This window comes from Mustelus asterias, chromosome 2 (genome assembly GCF_964213995.1).
Source record: "Mustelus asterias chromosome 2, sMusAst1.hap1.1, whole genome shotgun sequence".
NCBI lineage: Eukaryota > Metazoa > Chordata > Chondrichthyes > Carcharhiniformes > Triakidae > Mustelus > Mustelus asterias.
The window spans coordinates 12,274,160-12,296,656 of record NC_135802.1 but is presented as its reverse complement, the minus strand read 5'-3'; the positions used below and the strand labels follow the sequence as shown (position 1 = coordinate 12,296,656).

Below are 22,497 nucleotides of genomic sequence, written 5' to 3'. Positions count from 1 at the left end.
GTGCTCCAGTTTCCTCCCACAGTCCAGAGATGTGCGGTTTAGGTTGATTGGCCATGCTAAATTGCCTTTAGTGTCAGGGGGATTAGCAGGGTAAATATATGGGTTTAGGAGATAGGGCTTGGGTGGGATTGTTGTCGGTGGAGGCTTGATGGGCCGAATGGCCCACTGTAGGGATTCTATGATTCCAGTAGACTTTATATCCAGGTTTCTATTTAATTCAAATAGATTTGATTTGATTTATTATTGTCACATGAATTAATATACAGTGAAAAGTATTGTTTCTTGTGCGCTATAGAGACAAAGCACACCGTTCATAGAGAAGGAAAGGAGAGAGTGCAGAATGCAGTGTTACAGTCATAGCTAGGGTGTAGAGAAAGTTCCATTTCAATTTCACCATCTGCTATGGGTCCCAGAACATTACCCTGGGTCGCTGGATTACTCGTGCAGCGACAACACCACTACCCTACTGCCTCCCCCTTGCATGGCCGCCTGCAGTCACAGGAGCCTGGAACATAATCCGGAGTTGCCTCCATTGGGGAACCTCTAATATAAGCTGAGTAATGGGGGCTGCAGTAAACCCTCTGTTAGATAGGAGCTACAGTTTCATTGTTCAGTTCAAATACTGTGTGGGGAAGTAGCTCCCATTAAAAGTACTTTTCTTAGTCTTTCATTCTCCTTCCACATAATTTTGTTCCGTAGGTTTAAAGTAACCATTTTCTATTTAATTGCAGACAGTGTGATACAGAAGATAAAATGGCACTATAACTATTCAAACCGTCCTTCGCTTAAAATCAGTGTGACCAATATCCAGAGGGAGCTAAAGTTGACACCACCCCGCCAAGTGAATGTGGATGATATCGTGGTTCCCAACGGGACGCTGAATGGGCACCTGCATTTGCAATCAAACTCTGGTAAGCCCAGATCACACACTACCTGAAGAATGCACTGATGTTGCTCACAAATATAACGCTTCACTTCCAACACAGCCAGAACTTACATTGTCCAGGTCAGGTCAGTGAAGGGTTGTCAGTAATATCAGCAGACTGCTCTGGTGCTGACTTCGGAGTCAATGTCCGTGTTATTTAGAGAAGAAATCATATTTAAAACACCAGTTCAAAAATAATTTAATATTAATTTAGTTTAAATTAAAAAATTTAGAACATAAAATCGTTTAGACCCATGTGTAATTACAAGACATTTATTTTATTTATTAACATCACAAGTAGGCTTACATTAACACTGCAATGAAGTTACTGTGAAAATCCCCTAGTCACCACACTCCGGCGCCTGTTCGGGTACACTGAGGGAGAATTTAGCATGGCCAACGTATCTAACCAGCACGTCTTTCGGACTGTGGGAGGAAACTGGAGCAACTGAAGGAAACCCACTCAGACACGGGGAGAACGTGCAAACTCCACACAGACAGTGACCCAAGCCGGGAATCGAGCCCGGGTCCCTGGCGCTGTGAGGCAGCAGTGCTAACCACTGTGCCACCCTATTATTGTGTGTATTTAGGATTTTGTGCATCTCTTTTTAAACAGAATTGCTTGTGGTATCTATTTGGGCTATTGTCTTCGAGTATAGGAAGAGAAGGTTGCAGTGTAACTGCAGTGTAACACTGTGAAAGGCAGACTAAAGAATGACCTTGCCGTGATCGTACACCAATGGCTGGTGCCAGGTATATCTGCTGTTAGCAGTTTGGTAATACAGGGTGCTGGGGTCTCCACATGGCTTTGCAGTGTGACGTGAGAATTACTGAGAGTATGATCCTTGACTTTTCGCATCTTCACTGTGATGTGGATGTTGAGTATTTTCCATAAAGTTCTGGGGAGGATATTGCCTCCATATAGTGCCTTGCCAACAGGTTCACCATACAGTTGTTGGATCCACCTTCAGGCCAGTCCCGTGGCCTCATCTGCTGTCCTACACTGATAGAGCCATAGTCATACAGCTCAGAAAAAGGTCCTTCGGCTCATCGCGTCTGCGCCGGTCAAAGACAGACCACCTAACTATTCTAATCCCACTTTCCAGCACTTAGCCCATAGCCTTGTATGCCTGGTATGCGCACGTCTAAATACTTCTTAAATGTTCTATGGATCTCTGCCTCCATCACCCTTTCAGGCAGTGATGTTCAGACTCCCTTAGGGTGAAAAAAACGTTTCCTCATAAAAACTCTTAACAAAGAACAAAGAACAATACAGCACAGGAACAGGCCCTTCGGCCCCCCAAGCCCGCGCCGCTCCCCGGTCAAGGATTGAATCCTGAATCCAGGATCCCCGCCCAATTTTCCAGCCTATCTACATACCAATATCCTATCCACCGAGCTGTCCCTCACAGCTACGATGCTTTGTTCATTACAACCTATTAACTTACCCCCACCCCCCCATTCCAGACCATGTGATCTCCAGGGAGAGGCGAAAACCCAGAGTGAAAAACCCCAGGGCCAATATGGGGAAAAGAAATCTGGGAAATTCCTCTCCGACCCCCTGAGGCGATCGAAACGAGTCCAGGAGATCACAATGGCCCCGATCGGAAAATGCTTCCCAACCCTAGTCATTTCCACTTCCACGAACACCATATGAATTCCCTGCCCCCGAGACAGGTTCCCAACTATCCGCAGTCTCACTCTGTACTGGCACCAGCAAGATGATCATAGAATGAAGCCTTGAAACGAGAAACCAGGAACAATTAGCCCGCGCCGCTCCCTGGTCCAAACTAGACCACTCTTTTGTATCCCTCCATTCCCACTCCGTTCATATAGCTGTCTAGATAAGTCTTAAACGTTCCCAGTGTGTCCGCCTCCACCACCTTGCCCGGCAACACATTCCAGGCCCCCACGACCCTCTGTGTGAAATATGTCCTTCTGATATCTGTGTTAAACCTCCCCCCCTTCACCTTGAACCTATGACCCCTCGTGAACGTCACCACCGACCCGGGGAAAAGCTTCCCACCGTTCACCCTATCTATGCCTTTCATAATTTTATACACCTCTATTAAGTCTCCCCTCATCCTCCGTCTTTCCAAGGAGAACAACCCCAGTTTCCCCAATCTCTCCTCATAACCAAGCCCCTCCATACCAGGCAACATCCTGGTAAACCTCCTCTGTACTCTCTCCAAAGCCTCCACGTCCTTCTGGTAGTGTGGTGACCAGAACTGGACGCAGTATTCCAAATGCGGCCGAACCAACGTTCTATACATCTGCATCATCAGACTCCAGCTTTTATACTCTATACCCCGTCCTATAAAGGCAAGCATACCATATGCCTTCTTCACCATCTTCTCCACCTGTGTTGCCACCTTCAAGGATTTGTGGACTTGCACACCTAGGTCCCTCTGTGTTTCTATACTCCTGATGACTCTGCCATTTATTGTATAACTCCTCCCTACATTATTTCTTCCAAAATGCATCACTTCGCATTTATCCAGATTAAACTCCATCTGCCACCTCTCCGCCCAATTTTCCAGCCTATCTATATCCTGCTGTATTGCCCGACAATGCTCTTCGCTACCCGCAAGTCCAGCCATCTTCGTGTCATCCGCAAACTTGCTGATTACACCAGTTACACCTTCTTCCAAATCATTTATATATATCACAAATAGCAGAGGTCCCAGTACAGAGCCCTGCGGAACACCACTGGTCACAGACCTCCAGCCGGAAAAAGACCCTTCGACCACTACCCTCTGTCTCCTATGGCCAAGCCAGTTCTCCACCCATCGAGCCACTTCTCCTTGTATCCCATGAGCCTTAACCTTCTTAACCAACCTGCCATGTGGGACTTTGTCAAATGCCTTACTGAAATCCATATAGACGATATCCACGGCCCTTCCTTCATCAACCGTTTTTGTCACTTCCTCAAAAAACTCCACCAAATTTGTAAGGCACGACCTCCCTCTTACAAAACCATGCTGTCTGTCACTAATGAGATTGTTCCGTTCTAAATGCACATACATCCTGTCTCTAAGAATCCTCTCCAACAACTTCCCTACCACGGACGTCAAGCTCACCGGCCTATAATTTCCTGGGTTATCCCTGCTACCCTTCTTAAACAACGGGACCACATTCGCTATCCTCCAATCCTCAGGGACCTCACCCGTGTCCAAAGAAGCGACAAAGATTTCCGTCAGAGGCCCAGCAATTTCATCTCTCGCCTCCCTGAGCAGTCGAGGATAGATGCCATCAGGCCCTGGGGCTTTGTCAGTTTTAATGTTCTCTAAAAAACCTAACACTTCCTCTCTTGTAATGGAGATTTTCTCTAACAGGTCAACACCTCCCTCCGAGACACTCCCGGTTAACACGCCCCTCTCCTTCGTGAATACCGATGCAAAGTATTCATTTAGGATCTCCCCTATTCCCTTGGGTTCTGCGGCACGGTAGCACAGTGGTTAGCACTGCTGCTTCACAGCTCCAGGGTCCTGGGTTCGATTCCCGGCTCGGGTCACTGTCTGTGTGGAGTTTGCACATTCTCCTCGTGTCTGCGTGGGTTTCCTCCGGGTGCTCCGGTTTCCTCCCACAGTCCAAAGATGTGCGGGTTAGGTTGATTGGCCAGGTTAAAAATTGCCCCTTAGAATCCTAAGATGCGTAGGTTAGAGGGATTAGTGGGTAAATATGTGGAGGTGGGGCCTGGGTGGGATTGTGGTCGGTGCAGACTCGATGGGCCGAATGGCCTCCTTCTGCACTGTAGGGTTTCTATGATTTCTATGATCTATGATCTATGATTCCTTTGTCCCTGAGAGGTCCGACTTCGGACAGTATTCTGTTCTTACAGACCTTCGTGTCTTTTTATAGAGCATCCGGATTTCACATCCCTGTCAAGGGCAGGTGCTAGTTTCCTGCCAAGCACCATCTCGGATCAGGCATTAGGAAAAATAAAGTTGTCAGGATCACGGAGCAAGGAGGAGAGGAAATGAGGATTAAAATGGAAAGCCATAAAAACCTCAGCACGAAAACCTGGTATCTTTGCAGGGCAGATATCCTTGTATCAGACTGCAGCAGCCACAGTGACACATCTGTGATTAAGACCAACACTGTGGCAGAATATCTATCTTTACAAATGCTGTTTATTCATCCACAGCACCCAGTTACAGACTGGAACCAGCAAGTGTGGTTGGGATCCTCTCGGTTATCCTTAACATCATGTGTGGAGCTCTCAACCTGATCCGTGGAGTTCACCTCATAGAACACAATTTCCAGGTAACTGAGAAATTGGCAAAATATTTTCACAGATATGTCACAGGTCACAATCAGACCATCCATGATCTTATTGAATGGTAGAGCAGGCTCGAGGGGCCGAGTGGCCTCCTCCTGCTCCTGATTCAGGGCACAGCCTCGGGCTAAAGGGACGAATCTTTAAAACAGAGATGAGGAGGAATTTCTTCAGCCAGAGAGTGGTGAATCTGTGGAACTCTTTGCCGCAGAAGGTTGTGGAGGCCAGGTCATTGAGTGTCTTTAAGACAGCGATAGATAGGTTCTTGATTAATAAGGGGATCAGGGGTTATGGGGAAAAGGCAGGAGAATTGGGATGAGAAAAATATCAGCCATGATTGAAGGGGCAGAGTGGCCTAATTCTGCTCCTATCTCTTATGGTCTTATTTGTAGGTTCGTATGTAAGGTTTTTTGTGTGGGTGTGTGTGCGTGTGTAAAATATATACATGCGTGTAACCACTCTTTATTCTCTCATCCGAAAGACTGCACCTTAAACAGTGCTGCAGTCTTTCACATGAGATCCAAAGCTCATAAGAAATAGGAGTTGCTCCTGTTCTATCCAAGAAAGAAACTACAAAGGGTCGTGACAAAGCCCAATCCAACACGCAAACCGGCCTCCCATCCATTGACTCTATCCAAAAGCAGGCAGGATAATTAAGGACCCCACACACCCTGGTGGAAAGTCTGCAGAGAGATTTGGATAGGCTGAGCGAGTGGGCGAGGATCTGGCAGATGGAATATAACGTTGGCAAATGTGAGGTTATCCACTTTGGAAGAAATAATAGTAAATTGGAATATTATTTATATGGAGAAAAATTACATCATGCTACTGTGCAGAGGGACCTGGGGGTCCTTGTGCACGAATCGCAAAATCTCAGTCTGTAGGTGCAGCAGGTGATCAAGAAGGCAAATGGAATGTTGGCCTTTATCGCGAGGGGGATAGAATATAAAAGCAGGGAGGTCTTGCTGCAACTATACAAGGCACTGGTGAGGCCGCAACTGGAGTACTGTGTGCAGTTTTGGTCCCCTTATTTGCGAAAGGATATATTGGCTTTGGAGCGGGTGCAGAGAAGGTTCACCAGGTTGATACCGGAGATGAGGGGTGTAGCTTATGAGGAGAGATTGAACAGATTGGGTCTGTACTCGTTGGAGTTTAGAAGGCTGAGGGGTGATCTTACAGAGACATATAAGATAATGAAGGGGCTGGATAGGGTAGAGGTAGAGAGATTCTTTCCACTTCGAAGAGAAACCAGAACTAGAGGGCACAGCCTCAAAATAAGTGAGGACCGGTTCAGAACAGAGTTGAGGAGGAACTTCTTCTATCAGAGGGTAGTGAATCTCTGGAATTCTCTGCCCATTGAAGTGGTGGAGGCTACCTCGTTGAATATGTTTAAATCACGGGTAGATAGATTTCTGATCGATAAGGGAATGAAGGGATATGGGAAGCAGGCGGGAGAGTATTAAATTAAAAACCGTTGCGTACAGAGTGGCCAAAAATAGTGGAGACTTAGAAGATTGGGAAAGCTTTAAAAAACAACAAAGAATGACTAAGAAAGCGATTAAAGAAAGGAAAGATAGATTATGAAACTAAACTAGCTCTAAACATAAAAAATAATAGTTAAAGTTTTTACAAATATATAAAAAGGAATAGAGTGGCTAGAGTGAATGTTGGACCCTTGGAGGACGAGAGGGGGGATTTAATAGTGGAAAACGAGGAAATGGCTGAGACTTTAAATAGGTTTTTTGTGTCGGTCTTCACGGTGGAAGACACAAATAGTTTACCGAATGTTAACGATCGAGTGTTGGTAGGAGGAGAGGTACTCAATACAATTATTATTACTAGAGAGGCAGTGCTTGGTAGACTAATGGGACTGAAGGTGGACAAGTCCCCGGGCCCGGATGGAATGCATCCCAGGGTACTGAAAGAAATGTCAGAGGTTATAGCAGATGCGTTAGTGGTTATTTATCAAAATTCACTGGACTCTGGGGTAGTGCCAGCTGATTGGAAAACGGCTACTGTTACGCCGCTGTTTAAAAAAGGAAGTAGACAAAAGGCGGGTAACTACAGGCCGGTTAGCTTAACGTCTGTAGTTGGGAAAATGCTGGAATCCATCATTAAAGAAGAAATAGCGGGCCATCTGGATAAGAATGGTTCGATCAAGCAGACGCAGCATGAATTCATGAGAGGAAAGTCATGTTTGACGAACTTACTGGATTTTTATGAAGATGTGACTAGTGCGGTTGACGGAGGGGAACCGGTAGATGCGGTGTTTTTGGATTTCCAAAAGGCATTTGATAAGGTGCCTCACAAAAGGTTGCTGAAGAAGATTGGGGCACACTGAGTAGGGGTTGGGTGTTAGTGTGGATTGGGGATTGACTATCCAACAGGAAGCAGAGAGTTGGAATAAATGGGTGCTTTTCTGGTTGGCAGATGGTGACCAGTGGCGTGCCGCAGGGATCGGTACTGGGGCCTCAACTGTTTACTATTTACATAGATGATCTGGAGGAGGGGACTGAGTGTAGGGTAACAAAGTTTGCAGACGACACGAAGATAAGTGGGAAAGTGAATTGTGTGGAGGAAGCGGAAGGTCTGCAGAGAGATTTGAATAGGCTGAGTGAGTGGGCGAGGATCTGGCAGATGGAGTATAACGTTGGCAAATGCGAGGTTATTCACTTTGGAAGAAATAATAGCAAATTGGATTATTATTTAAATGGAAAAAAATTACAACATGCTACTGTGCAAAGGGACCTGGGGGTCCTTGTGCATGAGTCGCACCCGGGGGGGGGGGGGGGGGGGGGGGGGGGGCTGGGCGAGGGGATGCAGGCGTATGGGGTGGGGGGAGGGGAGTGCAGGTGTATGGGGCGGGGCGGGTGTGCAGGCATACGGGGGCGGGGGTGGTGCAGGCATACTGGGGGGGTGGTGCAGGCGTACGAGGGGGGGTGGTGCAGGCGTATGAGGTCGGGGGGGAGGGAGGGGAGTGCAGGTGTATGGGGCGGGGCGGGGGTGGTGCAGGCGTACAGGGTGGGGTGGGGTGGGGGGGGGGGTGCAGGCGTACCGGGGGGGGTGGGGCGGGGCGGGTGGGGGTGCAGGCTCAGCTAGTTGAACAAAGGGTGACATTACTCTCCTTGTAATTGTTTTTCCAAACGGGCAATTTTATGCTGATACTAGTTTGGAGGGTGTGAGGAATTGGTATTGATTGAGGCAAAAGATGAGCTTGCTAATCTTTCTCATTGAATTATCTGAGTGAAGAGTTAAAAATTAAAGCATAACAAGTGGAGAAAACAGCTGGTAATTGACAAGATTGATACAGATGAGGTAAGAAATTGCACTTATCTCCGCTCCCCCAGACACAAAGACGTTACCGTCTCCATTACGGCTTCCGATTGATAAATGATTCCTGGGATTTTTGCCTTCATTACTCCCCTCAGTCAATTCCATGTATTGATCTCCCTGTGTGGAGCTGAGCTCCATGACATTAATCATGGCACCTCATTCGTTTCAGCCTGTGCTGTTTGTGCTGCAGCTTGATTGGGTTTGCAATAATATTCCAGATAGGCGGTATACTGTCTTGCCAGCCTCTCCCCAGTCACTGCTCAATGTCTCCCTTCAATCTGAGAAGTCCATCTTGGTGTCACAGTTTAGTGTTCTCTTACCCGGGATCAGCCTCCTGGTTCCTTTCTGCACTGTCTCCAGGATTGAATATCTCCCTTTGTCTTGGCAACCATTATATGAGTTTGAGTGTGACCTCTCCCAACTTCTACTCAGCTCTTTCTGACTATATAATTCAGTTTAAAGTTTTAAAGTTTATTTATTAGTGTCACAATAAATTACACTAACACTGCAATGAAGTTTGTGTGAAAATTCCCGAATTGCCACACTCCAGCGTCTATTGGGGTACACTGAGGGAGAATTTAGCACGGCCAGTGCACCTAACCAGCACGTCTTTCGGACTGTGGGAGGAAACCGGAGCACCCGGAGGAAACCCACACAGACACGGGGAGAATGTGCAAACTCCACACAGACAGTGACCCAAACCGGGAATTGAACCCTTGTCTCTGGCGCTGTGAGGCAGCAGCGCTAACCACTGCGGCCGTGCTGCCTGATTGCTGCGTTACAATGATTAGGCACCCTGAATGTTGAATCCGTTTACACCTGGCAGATTTCTAAAAAGATGTCCAGGGATGTGTAGGTTAGGTGGATTGGCCATGCTAAATTGCCCTTAGCCTCCCAAGATGTGTAAGTTAGATGGATTAGTCATGGGAAATGTGTAGGGTTACAGTGATAGGGCGGGGGAGAGGGTCTGGGTAAGGTACTCTGTCGGAAACAGTCGGTGCAGACTCGATGGGCCGAATGGCCTCCTCCTGAACTGTAGGGATTCTATGATCTTTCAATTCTGTTCTCAGATTGTGACACCTAGTTTGTGTGTCTTCCTGTACACAGTTTTAAATATAGCTTTAAATTGGACATAGCTTTAAATTGAGGGGTGATAGATATAGGACAGATGTCAGAGGTAGGTTCTTCACTCAGAGAGTAGTAAGGGCGTGGAATGCCCTGCCTGCAGCAGTAGTGGACTCGCCAACATTAAGGGCATTTAAATGGTCATTGGATAAACATATGGATGATATTGGAATAGTGTAGGTTAGATGGGCTTTAGATTGGTTTCACTGGTTGGCGCAACATCGAGGGCCGAAGGGCCTGTACTGTGCTAAAATGTTCTATGTTCTACAGTTAGTTACATTTGTCTGGACTAAATCTCAGCCATTGTTCTTCCATCCATTTATTTTGTCTAACTCATTAGAACTGCCTCCTCATTTGCCTTTTCAGTCATGTGATAATGCCCGATCCACTACTTTTTAACAATATGTGTTAACAGAAGGGTATGAACTCAGAAAGTGGGATAATTGAACCTTTCCTGTTACCTTGTGGAAATGTGCTTTGATACTCTGCCATTATTACTTTTGTCAATCCTATTTCTCCCCAGGATGGTGATGAAGAAAAAGGGACAGTCGTCGCATTTCTTGTAGCTTTTATTACCTGTGCGTTTCAGGTAAGGTTAGCTTTCCTTTTAACTGCGATCAGACAAGTATTTTTGCACATAAAACCTCTCTAAATTAGCATAACAGTCTTATAGATGTCACTATACTGTGTGCAGGTGGATTGAAGTTGGGTCAACAGAAGAGATGGGTTTGATCAGAGAGGAGGAAGGATGGTCCCAGTGATTGCCTCCAAAAAAAAAGCGAGAAGGCTGAGGTTCACCAAATCACGATTCTTTGTTATGAAAGGGTTTGATAGGGTAGATATAACAAATTTGTTTCCACTTGTGAGTGGGATGAGGGGCAGTATCTTGTGAAGGCGATGGGATTCTTGGCCTCTTTTTGAAAAGGTCCAGTGCAATTTGTGCCTCTCAGGCGCTCAAAACACGAGCGTCATGGTTTTGCTGGGGTCAAGAACCTGACTCCAGAGGTCCGGGGATGCTGCTCATTGTGAGCTGAACAGGCCGGCAGCTCTTCTGTACTCAGCAGTGCCATTGGGATGGCAGTGGCTTCTGTCAGTACGACACCTGAGGCCTTGGGTCAAGGAGGGACCATGGCACAGGTGGATGATAATAGGATGGGGGGTAGTGGGGGAGTCCAGAACCAGGGGTCACAGTCTGAGGATTCGGGGTAGACCATTTAGGACGGAGATGAGGAGACATTTCTTCACCCAAAGAGTGGTGAGCCTGTGGAATTCATTACCACAGGAAGTAGTTGATGCCAAAACATTGAATGTATTCAAGAGGCGGCAGGATGTAGCACTTGGGGTGAATGGGATCAAAGGTTATGGGGAGAAATCAAGATTAGGCTATTGAGTTGGATGCTCAGCTATGATCGTGATGAATGGCGGAGCAGGCTCGAAGGGCCAAATGGCCTCCTCCTCCTCCTATCCTCTATGTTTATATCCATGGAGCTCACTGCCCCAGAGTACAGTGGATGCAGAATCAATCAATGGATTCAAGAAAGAGACAGATAAATATTGGACCAAGCGGACTAAAGAGCTATGGGGAAAAGGCAGGGAAGGGGAGTTAGGATGAGATGGAGATCGGCTATGAATGACGGAGCGCGCTCGAAGGGCTGAATTGCCGACTCATAAGAACATAAGAACATAAGAAATAGGAGCAGGAGTAGGCCATCTGGCCCCTCGAGCCTGCCCCGCCATTCAACAAGATCATGGCTGATCTGAAGCGAATCAGTTCCACTTACCCGCCTGCTCTCCATATCCCCTAATTCCCTTATCGATCAGAAAACTATCTACCCGTGATTTAAACATATTCAACGAGGAAGCCTCCACCACTTCAATGGGCAGAGAATTCCAGAGATTCACTACCCTCTGAGAGAAGAAGTTCCCCCTCAACTCTGTTCTGAACCGGCCCCCCCTTATTTTGAGGCTGTGCCCTCTAGTTCTGGTTTCCCTTCTAAGTGGAAAGAATCTCTCCACCTCTACCCTATCCAGCCCCTTCATTATCTTATATGTCTCTATAAGATCACCCCTCATCCTTCTAAACTCCAACGAGTACAGACCCAATCTGTTTAATCTCTCCTCATAAGCTACACCCCTCATCTCCGGTATCAACCTGGTGAACCTTCTCTGCATTCCCTCCAAGGCCAATATATCCTTTCGCAAATAAGGGGACCAAAACTGCACACAGTACTCCAGTTGCGGCCTCACCAGTGCCTTGTACAGTTGCAGCAAGACCTCCCTGCTTTTATATTCTATCCCCCTCGCGATAAAGGCCAACATTCCATTCGCCTTCTTGATCACCTGCTGCACCTGCAGACTGAGTTTTTGCGATTCGTGCACAAGGACCCCCAGGTCCCTCTGCACAGTAGCACGATGTAATTTTTCTCCATTTAAATAATATTCCAATTTACTATTATTTCTTCCAAAGTGGATAACCTCACATTTGCTAACGTTATATTCCATCTGCCAGATCCTCGCCCACTCGCTCAGCCTATCCAAATCTCTCTGCAGACTTTCCGCATCCTCCACGCAATTCGCTTTCCCACTCACCTTCGTGTCATCAGCAAACTTGAATACCCTATATTCAGTCCCCTCCTCCAGATCATCTATGTAAATGGTAAACAATTGAGGCCCCAGCACCGATCCCTGCGGCACGCCACTGGTCACCAACTGCCAACCAGAAAAGCACCCATTTATCCCAACTCTCTGCTTCCTGTTAGATAGCCAATCCCCAATCCACGCCAACACCTTACCCCTAACTCCGTGTACCCCAATCATCTGCAGCAACCTTTTGTGAGGCACCTTATCGAACGCCTTCTGGAAATCTAAAAACACCATATCCACCGGTTCCCCTCTGTCAACCGCACTAGTCACATCTTCATAAAAGTCCAGTAGATTCGTCAAACACGACTTTCCCTTCATGAATCCATGCTGCCTCTGCTTGATCGAACCATTCTTATTCAGGTGCTCTGTTATTTCCTCTTTAATAATGGACTCTAGCATCTTCCCAACTATGGACGTTAAGCTAACCGGCCTGTAGTTACCCGCCTTTTGTCTACTTCCTTTTTTAAACAGCGGCGTAACAGTAGCTGTTTTCCAGTCAGCCAGCACTACCCCAGAGACTCTCGCTCCTACTCCCGATGTTCCTGATAGCTCTCAGCGGAGTTGCCGCTTTCTGATTCGATGAGGCACTGAGGGCCTTCCACCCCCCTCCACAACTTCATAAAAAGGGGTTGTGGAAATCTGGAACTCTCCTCCCTCAAAAAACTGTGGACGCTGGATCAGTTAAAGTATTCAGGACTGAGATTGGTAGATTTTTTTATTAAGTAAGGGTATCAAAGGACGGCGATCAAAGGCAGGTAAGTGGAGTTGAGATACGGAGCAGCCGGGATCTGAGTGAATGGTGGTACCAGCTTGAGGAGCTAAATGGCTGCCTCCTGTTCCTCTGAGTGTTTTAAGCTTGCCAAGGATTACTAAGTAATAAGGTAAATACGTGGGTTGTGGGGGATAGGGCCTGGGTGGGATTGTGGTCGGTGCAGGCTCGATGGGCCGAATGGCCTCCTTCTGCACTGTAGGGATTCTATGATTCTACATCAAACGGTTTTTGATTTGTGTTTACCCTGCCTTCCCGTTTCATAGAATTATAAATCATAGAATCGTGCAGTGCAGAAGGAGGATATTTGGCCCATCGAGTCTGCACCGACCATAATCCCACCCAGGCCCTATCCCCATGATCTCATGTATTTACCCCACTAGTCCCTCTGACACTAAGGGGCAATTTAGCAATGGCCAAACCACCTAACCCCGCACGTCTGTGGACAGTGCTTTCGATAGCGGTCATTGTTTGAGCTACACTTCAGCTGACTTGTATGAGTAAAGCACGGTTTTGTTCATCGACTCAAACACTGGGTTTTTTGTCTAAATGTTGAACTTCTTTCTTTTCCAGTGTTACCTGTACCTGTTCTACGTCTCAGCGAGAATAATCAAGGCAGCCGGCGCGCTGATTCTCATTTGTATGTGCAATTCTTTCTTATTTGGCCTGAGGAACTTTTGGCAGATCTTTTTCCACATAGGGGTGGCCTCTCTGTCCACTCACCAGATCTTGGCCAGAAAGCTGACAGAGAGACTGCATGACTGTGGAGTCTGACACCCCAGGGCAGCCGAGACCAACCATCACACCCGCTGCCGGAGAGGATCGGTGACTGAGTGTCCTCCAATGTGCCTTCAATATTGTTCAATGATATTGTCACCTTCACCTCGGAGACCAAACCCTTCAAGACTTCCATCGAGGGAACATGTTCCCAAAATGCAAGCCCCATCAACCGAGAAATGGACTTCCCTTGGGTGGGGAGGAAGGTGATGACTCAATTACAGTGTGCGACCTTCCCAATGCTTAACACTAATCTGCAGGTTTAGTGTGGGACACTAAAACCACGGAGGCAACTAGATCAAAGTCCTCTGGCGCTGTACAGAGAGAGTCAAAACCAAGAGTTAGCTTTCAAGGGAAACAGGTATGGAGGGAAGGAGAGGACTGGACAGGAGAAATGCAGATGTACTCAATCCTTACCTTCAAGTCAGACATTCTACTCTTATTTTTATATCTCCATTATAAATTGCTCCTTCAATGTTTAAGAAGGCAATTGGCCCTGTAAACGTGCCTCACTGTCATTCAACGTTTGCCTGTACTGGTCCTGCAGCGTCCCCTGCTGTGGGGAGGACGTAACTGCAAGGTGACAGGGTTATGTGGCCAGGTTCCATTCTAAATGTGGATGGAGCAACTTGTAATGGGAAAAGTGATAAGAAGTGTGTGCAGACACATGAGTTTTACTTACAAGTATAAAGTTCTACTAACGTATCAGCGATAGCTTTACATAACACGCAAAGGTGAATTTAACACGCTGTCTGTATGTTAAATTAAAAATCCCTTGCAAAGGCAACTGGGTCTTAAGATCTTTCACCGTGCATACCTTGTGCAGGATTCATATTCGTCGATGGGACAATTTCCTGTCATCTTTTGCATGGAGGTTTGCGACCCAAACCTTTATACGCAACTTCCTACGTTAGACTGGGATTGTCAATTTAGGTAGGCCACTAGGAATTTGATGCAGGGATCTGAAAATGTTATCCAGTGATACTTCTGCATGTTGGAGAGACGGGAGGTGGGGAGGGGGGTCTCCTTTCCTGCAGTCAGGAGTGGATGGGACAGCAGAGAGGGAGTTTGTCACTGTATTTAGGTTGTGTTACGCCTGGCCTGGAACTGCTCAATACTGAGTGTCCTGAACAGATGGCCGGCGAAGACAACACATCCCTTGACAAGTGCAAAAATTGTCCCAAGGTATTTGAATCGGGGAAGAAGCCGTCTATTACCTGTCGGTGTGTGCGTGTGACTTTGGTCATGACTTTTTAAAAATAGATTAGCGTTTATTAATGGGTAAAGTCAGGAGATAAAATGTCGGAATTTAGTCCAGTAATTCACATTTTCAAATGGTAATTATACCGGTTTTGGAGGACGGTGGCGTTATTTCTCTACAGCTCATCTGGCACAGGAGCCTTTTGTTTTTCATTTAATTGGGCAATGAGGATAATTTCAGGCTGTATTTATAACCAAACTACTCAGAAACCTTTCTCCTGCAATGAGTACACCCAAATTATTCAAACCCATGTTTTCTGTGCTCTGCAAATCCTTAGAAATAAGTGTCAGATGTTCTTAGATCTTGATCCAGATGCTAACTTTTTCTCTACTGTTGCAGTACTAGATATGTTTTTCAGGTGCTGTGAATGCTTCAGCAGTGTTGGCCGTGTCCCCCTCTTCAGTTGCTTATTTCTTGTCATTTAGGTTTGTGGGGCTGGAGTGTTCGGGGACCTGCTTTAAGGAACTAGTCAGAGCCACTATCTTCCTATGTTTCAAAGCCAAACTGTCCCAAACCTTTCTCGATCAGCACCATCCCAAAAGGTTACCTTCCCTTTTGTCACTGCCTTCAATGGGCAACACAGGCGGCATGGTAGTTAGCACTGCTGCCTCACAGCGCCAGGGACTCGGGTTCGATTCCGGCCTTAGGTGACTGTCTGTATGGAGCCTGCACATTCTCCCCGTGTCTGCGCGGGTTTCCTCCAGGTGCTCCGGTTTCCTCCCACAGATCTCTTACGTGGGAAGGGGTCCGGCTGTTACGTCATCAAAACCCGAGCTCCTGCCGTGGGGAAAGGTCCGATTGTTACATCATCAGTGCAGGTTAGGCAGGTTGGCCATGCTAAATTGTCCCTTCATGTCAGGGGGATTAACAGGGTAAATACTTGGGGTTATGGGAATAGGGCCTGGGTGGGATTGTTGTCAGTGCAAACTCGATGGGCCGAATAGCCTCCTTCTGCACTGTAGGGATTCTATGATTCTTCGATTCTTCCTGCATGCCCTACGCTCTCCTCAGCCAGCCAAGCATTAAACCTTCCCTAATCTAAAACAGGAATGCCACCTTTCCATTCAGACACAGTCACAGTGATTCAGTGCAATTTGTTGCAATCAGTGGCTTCCAAAAGGCAGATTTTGCAGCCCCAGGATGGTACTGTCCTGTCCAGTGCACGGTCCAATGGATTACAGCTCACGTTCCACCCGAGATGGCACACACGCCTCCGGGTGGAGCAGGTTTTGAAGGGAAGGTCATAGTCTTTGGGTGGTCTGGGAATTGATGAATTGGGCGTCTTCTAAAATGTTTAATCAGTGGCTGTCCTTTGGCATTGCACCTGAGAAGGGGAATGGAAATCTCGTGTCGACATTTAAATCATAGATATTCAGATAATACCCCATGACGCCTAATACTTGGTAAACCTGTCTTGTTTATGCTTCAGCTGTGCAACATTGCATATGGAGTTTGAAAGGTAGAATTGCGACTATTGCTAGCCATGCACCTTTCATCGAATCCCTACAGCACAAAAGGAGGCCATTTGGCCCATCGAGTCTGCACCGACTCTCCGATGGAGTATCTTACCCAGGCCCTCTTCCCCCATCCTACTATCCCTGTCACCCCAAACATTTCCCAAGGCTAATCCCCCTAACCTACACATCTTAGAACACTAAGGGGCAATTTTAGCATGGCTAATGCACCTGACCTGCACATCTTTGGAGTGTGGGAGGAAACTGGAGCACCCGGAGGAAACCCACGCAGACACGAGGAGAACGTGCAAACTCCACACAGACAGTGACCCAAACTGGGAACCGAACCCGGTCCCTGGCGCTGTGAGGCAGCAGTGCTAACCACTGCGCCACCGTGGTTGCATTGATCCCGATGGGCGGTGATTGTAAAGATGACGTCTCTAGCCTACATAGGTCAAATAGCAGCTGCTTCACAATCATCTGCCATTGTAGGGTGTTGTCAGTTTTAAGTCTACTGATGACCATGAAACCATTGTCAATTGTCAGAAAAACCCATCTGGCTCATTAATGTCCCTTCGGGAAGGAAATCTGCCGTCTTTACCTGGCCTGACCCACGTGACTGCAGAGCTACAGCAGTGTGGTTGACTCTCAACTGCCCTCCAAGGGCAACTAGGGATGGACAATAAATGCTGGCCAGCCAGCGACGCCCATGTCCCACGAATTAATTAAGCCATTTTTATTGTATTGCCCAGGTTCTGCTAAATCAAGCGATGCCAATCCTTCGACCATCTTGTGATCCCGCAAGTGTAGTGGGAGCAGAATCTGTCGGGGAAATTGCAGAAGCACGACCTGTGTCATGAGAGAGGCTTAGGCTGGCATTTACCTGGTGACCCTCAAGGTGATGGGATCAGGATATTGACTTTGACGATCAGTCATGATCATAATGAATGGTGGAGCAGGCTCGAACAAAGAACAAAGAGCAGTACAGCACAGGAAACAGGCCCTTAGGCCCTCCAAGCCTGTGCCGCTCCTTGGTCCAACTAGACCAATCGAAGGGCCTACTCCTGCTTCTAGTTCCTGTGAATCTTCCTGAACCACTGCAGCCCATGTGGTGTTAAAAGTGTGTTTTAAAAGAAACACGATGAGGTAAAGCTTTCTGGAAATTTGGGCACAGCGACAACGAAGAAATGATTTTACCCAAAGTGATCTTACAGTTAAATTGTCCGATTACGAATCCTGCTTACTTCAGTTTTGATGCGCGCAGTGTCAAGTGGGATTTTAATATTTTACAGCACGTATTATTGAGAGAAGTTTTTTACTATGCATTTTATTTATTTCATGTGTAATGCCTTGGCTAACAATTTAGTGTAAATGTGGCACTGTGGATGATGTCGTTGGTGTTCTAACACCAAACTTTTAACAGAGATTTTGGAGCAAGAGCGATTGTTTTTTTGATCTACTAGTTAGTGACAACTTGATTCTGCACTAAGAAGCTTAAAATTTAAATAACAGGCTGACGCTTAGCTAAAGGGACCTGCTCAAACCTAATGCACGGTATAATTTACAGCACATAAAGAGGCTAGTTGGCCCATCTAATCTGTGCTAGTTCTCTGCAAGAGCAATTTAATCTCGTCCCACTCCCCCTGTCCTTCCTCTGTATCTTTGCAAGTGTTTTATCTCCAGGTGTTTATCCAGTTCCCTTTTGAAAGCCATCATTGAATGTGACTCCACCACACTATCAGGCATTGCATTCACCACTCGCTGTGTAAAAAGAAAAGGTTCTTCCTTCATGTCGACTTTTTGCCATTCATCAGTGGTTATTGAGCCATCTGACTAGGTTTTAACCATAGAGCCACATCAGATAGTGCACCAGGCCTCTTGTTACCTGGTAAATTTTGATTTGATTTATTATTGTCACATGTATTAACATACAGTGAAAAGTATTGTTTCTTGCGCGCTGTACAGACAAAGCATACCGTTCATAGAGAAGGAAAGGAGAGAGTGCAGAATGTAGTGTTACAGTCATAGCTAGCGTGTAGAGAACAACTTAATGCGAGGTAGGTCCATTCAAAAGTCTGATGGCAGCAGGGAAGAAGCTGTTCTTGAGTCGGTTGGTATGTGACCTCAGACTTTTGTATCTTTTTCCCGATGGAAGAAGGTGGAAGAGAGAATGTCCGGGGTGCGTGGGGTCCTTGATTATGCTGGCTGCTTTGCCGAGGCAGCGGGAAGTGTAGACAGAGTCAATGGATGGGTTTGAGTGATGGACTGGGCTTCGTTCACAACCCTTTGTAATTTTTTGTGGTCTTGGGCAGAGCAGGAGCCATTCCAAGCTGTGATACAACCAGAAAGAATGCTTTCTATGGTGCATCTATTAAGGTTGGTGAGAGTTAGTGCTGAAATCTGCCTTATTAATAGCAACATAGGGCCTAGGAGCAAGAGTTGGCCATATGGTCCTTCGAACCTGCTCTGTCATTTGATAAAATCATGGCTGAATTGGTTGTGGTTGTAGCCACCTTGCTGTCCGCATCCCCATAGCTCTTAACTTGCACTCAATGATCTGCCTAACTCTGCCTTGAATATATTCACTGATCCAGCATCCACTGCTCGCTGGGGAAGAGAATTCCACAGACTCCTAACCTGCGACGAGAAAGAAATTCCCTCGTCTCCGAGTTAAACGATTGATCTTTTATGTCTCCCCCAGGAGAGGAAACAACTTAGAATCATAGAATCCCTACAATTAGAAGGAGGCCATTCAGCCCAGAGAGTCTGTACCAACCACAATCCCACCCAGGCCCTATTCCAGTAACCCCACATATTTACCCTGCTAATCCCCCTGACAATAGGGCCAATTTAGCATGGCCAATCAACCTAACCCACACATCTTTGGACCTCCTGGTATCCATCCTATGATGTCCCCTCAGGATCTTACATGTTTCAATGCCATCAGCAGGGTGGATTTTACAGCAACACAAAAAAATAACTGCACATGCTCAAATTCGACAATCTTAAATCCTGAACTAAGCCAGTTAACACCAAATCCAGAATAAAAACCGCGCTTGTATAAACTGTGGAATGTACTGGGCAAAGGGTGGATTCTTAACTACAGCACTTAAAAAGGGGTTGGAGTAAGGGGCAGACTTTTGAGGGGTATGGAGAAAGGGGTTAGTTAGCTCAGTTGGCTTGACGGCTGGTTGGTGATGCGGAGCAACGCCAACAGCGCGGGTTCAATTCCTGTACCAGCTGAGGTTATTTATGAAGGCCCCACCTTCTCAACCTTGCCCTTCGCCTGAGGCGTGGGGATCCTCAGGTTAAATCATCAGCAGTCAGCTTTCCCCCTCAAAGGGAGAGCAACCTACAGTCATCTGGGACTATGTCAACCTGGAGTGTTGTGTGCAGTTTTGGTGTCCTTATCTGAGGAAGGATGTCCTTGCTGTAGAGGGAGTACAGCGAAGGTTTATCAGGCTGATTCCTGGGATGGCAGGTCTGTCATATGAAGAGAGACTAAGTCGGTTAGGATTGTATTCACTGGAGTTTAGAAGAGAGAGGGGATCTCAGAAATGTATAAAATTCTAACAGGGTTAGACAGGGTAGATTCAGAATGGATGTTCCCAATGGTGGGGGGGAGTCCAGAACTAGGGGTCATAGTTTGAGGATAAGGGGATAAACCTTTTGGAATTGAGGTGAGGAGAAATTTCTTCATGTTTACTAAGAAGCAGGATTAGTCTAGGTTCTAGAAGTAGAATAACAAGACAGATGAAGCTCGCAGGGGTTTCCATAGGAGCAGGAATAGACCACTCGGCCCATCGAGCCTGTCCTACCATTCAGAATGGTCAAGGCTGATTTTGGGCTACAACTCCATTTTCATACCTGCTCCCCCATGTCCTGTCTTTCCCTGAGTGACCAAACATCTGTCTAACCCAGCCTTCAATAGAGTCAGTGCTGCTGCATGCACAACCCTCTGGGCTGGAGAATTCCAAAGATTCACAATCCTTTGAATGAAACAATGTCCCAGCAGTTTATAGTGAGATCACGCTGAGCAGGGATCTCCAAGCTGGCCAATGCCTCTTCCTAGCTTGTGTCATCTGGAATTGTGCAGAGTTTGAAGAGTTTTTGTTGGGGGGGGATTGGGTTAGTGAAGTGTCATGCAAGTGGGGTTCTGAACCAGTCTGGATCACTGCTCAACTGTGACCAGTGGCTACATGACAACACTGGGGGCACAAGTGACCTTAATGAACATGATGGCACAGTGGTTAGCACTGCTGCCTCACAGCGCCAGGAGCCCGGGTTCGATTCCTTCCCTTGGGTCACTGTCTGTGTGGTGTTTGCACATTCTCCCCGTGTCTGCGTGGGTTTTCTCCGAGTGCTCCGGTTTCCTCCCGCAGTCCAAAGATGTGCGGGTTCGGTTGATTGGCCATGCTAAATTGCCCCTTAGTGTCAGAGGGATTAGGAGGGTAAATGTGTGGGATTACAGGGATAGGGCCTGGGTGGGATTGTTTCGGTGCAGGCTCAATGGGCTGAATGGCCTCCTTCTGCACTGTAGATTCTCTGAAACACATTCTGTGCACTGATTTTAAAAATAAATCCGTGAAGTGCCTGTTCTGCGAACGCTTAGAATCATAGAATCCCCTACAGTGCAGAAGGAGGCCATTCGGCCCATCGAGTCTGCACCGACCACAATCCCACCTGGCCCTATCCCCAGAACCCCATGCATTTACCCTAGTTAGTTCCTCTGACACTAAGGTGCAATTTAGCATGGCCAATCCATCTCACCTGCACATCTTTGGACTGCGGGAGGAAACCGGAGCACCCGGAGGAAACCCACGCAGACACGGGGAGAATGTGCAGACTCTGCACAGACAGTGACCCGAGGCCGGAATTGAACCCGGGTCCCTGGCGCTGTGAGGCAGCAGTGCTAACCACTGTGCCGCCCTTGCTAGCCTCATCACTGATGCATTTTCTATCATTCTTTGTTATAAACGTTCAGTTTATAAGATTTTGAACTATTTGTGTGAAATTATATTGACTTGCGTTAGATAGGGAGATAAACAGCACTGAAACCCTCAGTACATGTGGAAGATAATTGCTCATCAGTGACTGCAGTAAGAGAAATACGAGGGCATCCTGGTTTTATACCTGTTGACTTGTCTAAAGCTTTGTAAAAATTGACCAGATGGGGAATGTGCTATTTTGGGGTGGATTGGAAAGCGCAGCTGCTGGTGTGGGGGAGGTTTACCCCGTGGGATTGTTGACTTTGGAACGACGGTTGGTTTTGACTTTGTACAATAAAGGGGATGATTCTCGGCGCAGCCGTCTGTTACACAGCACTCCCCATTTTCACTGATCTAATTGAATGGCAGAACCGGCCCAGTCGACGGGCCTGCTCCTGTTCCCATGTCTTCAATGGGAGTGTCCTGTAACAGGCAGAGGAATCGATATTTGACCGCTTGACGCTACCGCCCAGACTCAAACTTAACCCCGGTTTTTCTTTGCCGCCTTCACCAAGCTGACAAGTGAAAGTTTGCAATTATTTTCCAGGAAATGTGATAGAACGGGAGCTTCCAGTGAGAGCGCTGCATGTAGCTGAGGCCAGGCTCAGCCAGTTAGGAGCCTCGCATGTTTCTGTGTGTGTCCAGTGATGCCTCCACCTGTATCCATGAGAGCAGAATGGTTGGGTCACAGGGAGCTGGGCAAGTTTTGCAATGTGAAGGAGCAGTAGAACTTTTAAATATAGGAAAGCCAACATGTTTGTCTCTATTTTTGTGCATCAGCTGCTTGTTGCTCCCTCAGTCCCTGCGTTGTGTGTATGGGCCCATGTTCATGTGCGTGCGTGTGTGGGCCCGTGTTTGTGTGCGTGCGTATCTGGGCCCGTGTTTGTGTGCGTGCGTATCTGGGCCCGTGTTTGTGTGCGTGCGTATCTGGGCCCGTGTTTGT

At 47.1% G+C, this 22,497-nt stretch overlaps 1 protein-coding gene across 1 annotated transcript in view; it reads left to right on the top strand.

Moving 5' to 3' along the window:
* The window catches only part of sec22c (SEC22 homolog C, vesicle trafficking protein), a 46,335-nt gene extending 26,132 nt beyond the window's left edge, over positions 1-20,203 (top strand). Inside the window, exons 4-7 of the mRNA XM_078231606.1 lie at positions 732-911; positions 5,073-5,191; positions 10,186-10,251; positions 13,648-20,203. Of these exons, the coding sequence (XP_078087732.1) occupies positions 732-911; positions 5,073-5,191; positions 10,186-10,251; positions 13,648-13,848 (566 nt within the window). The 3' untranslated portion in view covers positions 13,849-20,203. The remainder of the gene's footprint in view (positions 1-731; positions 912-5,072; positions 5,192-10,185; positions 10,252-13,647) is intronic.
* Positions 20,204-22,497: the final 2,294 nt, after the last annotated feature.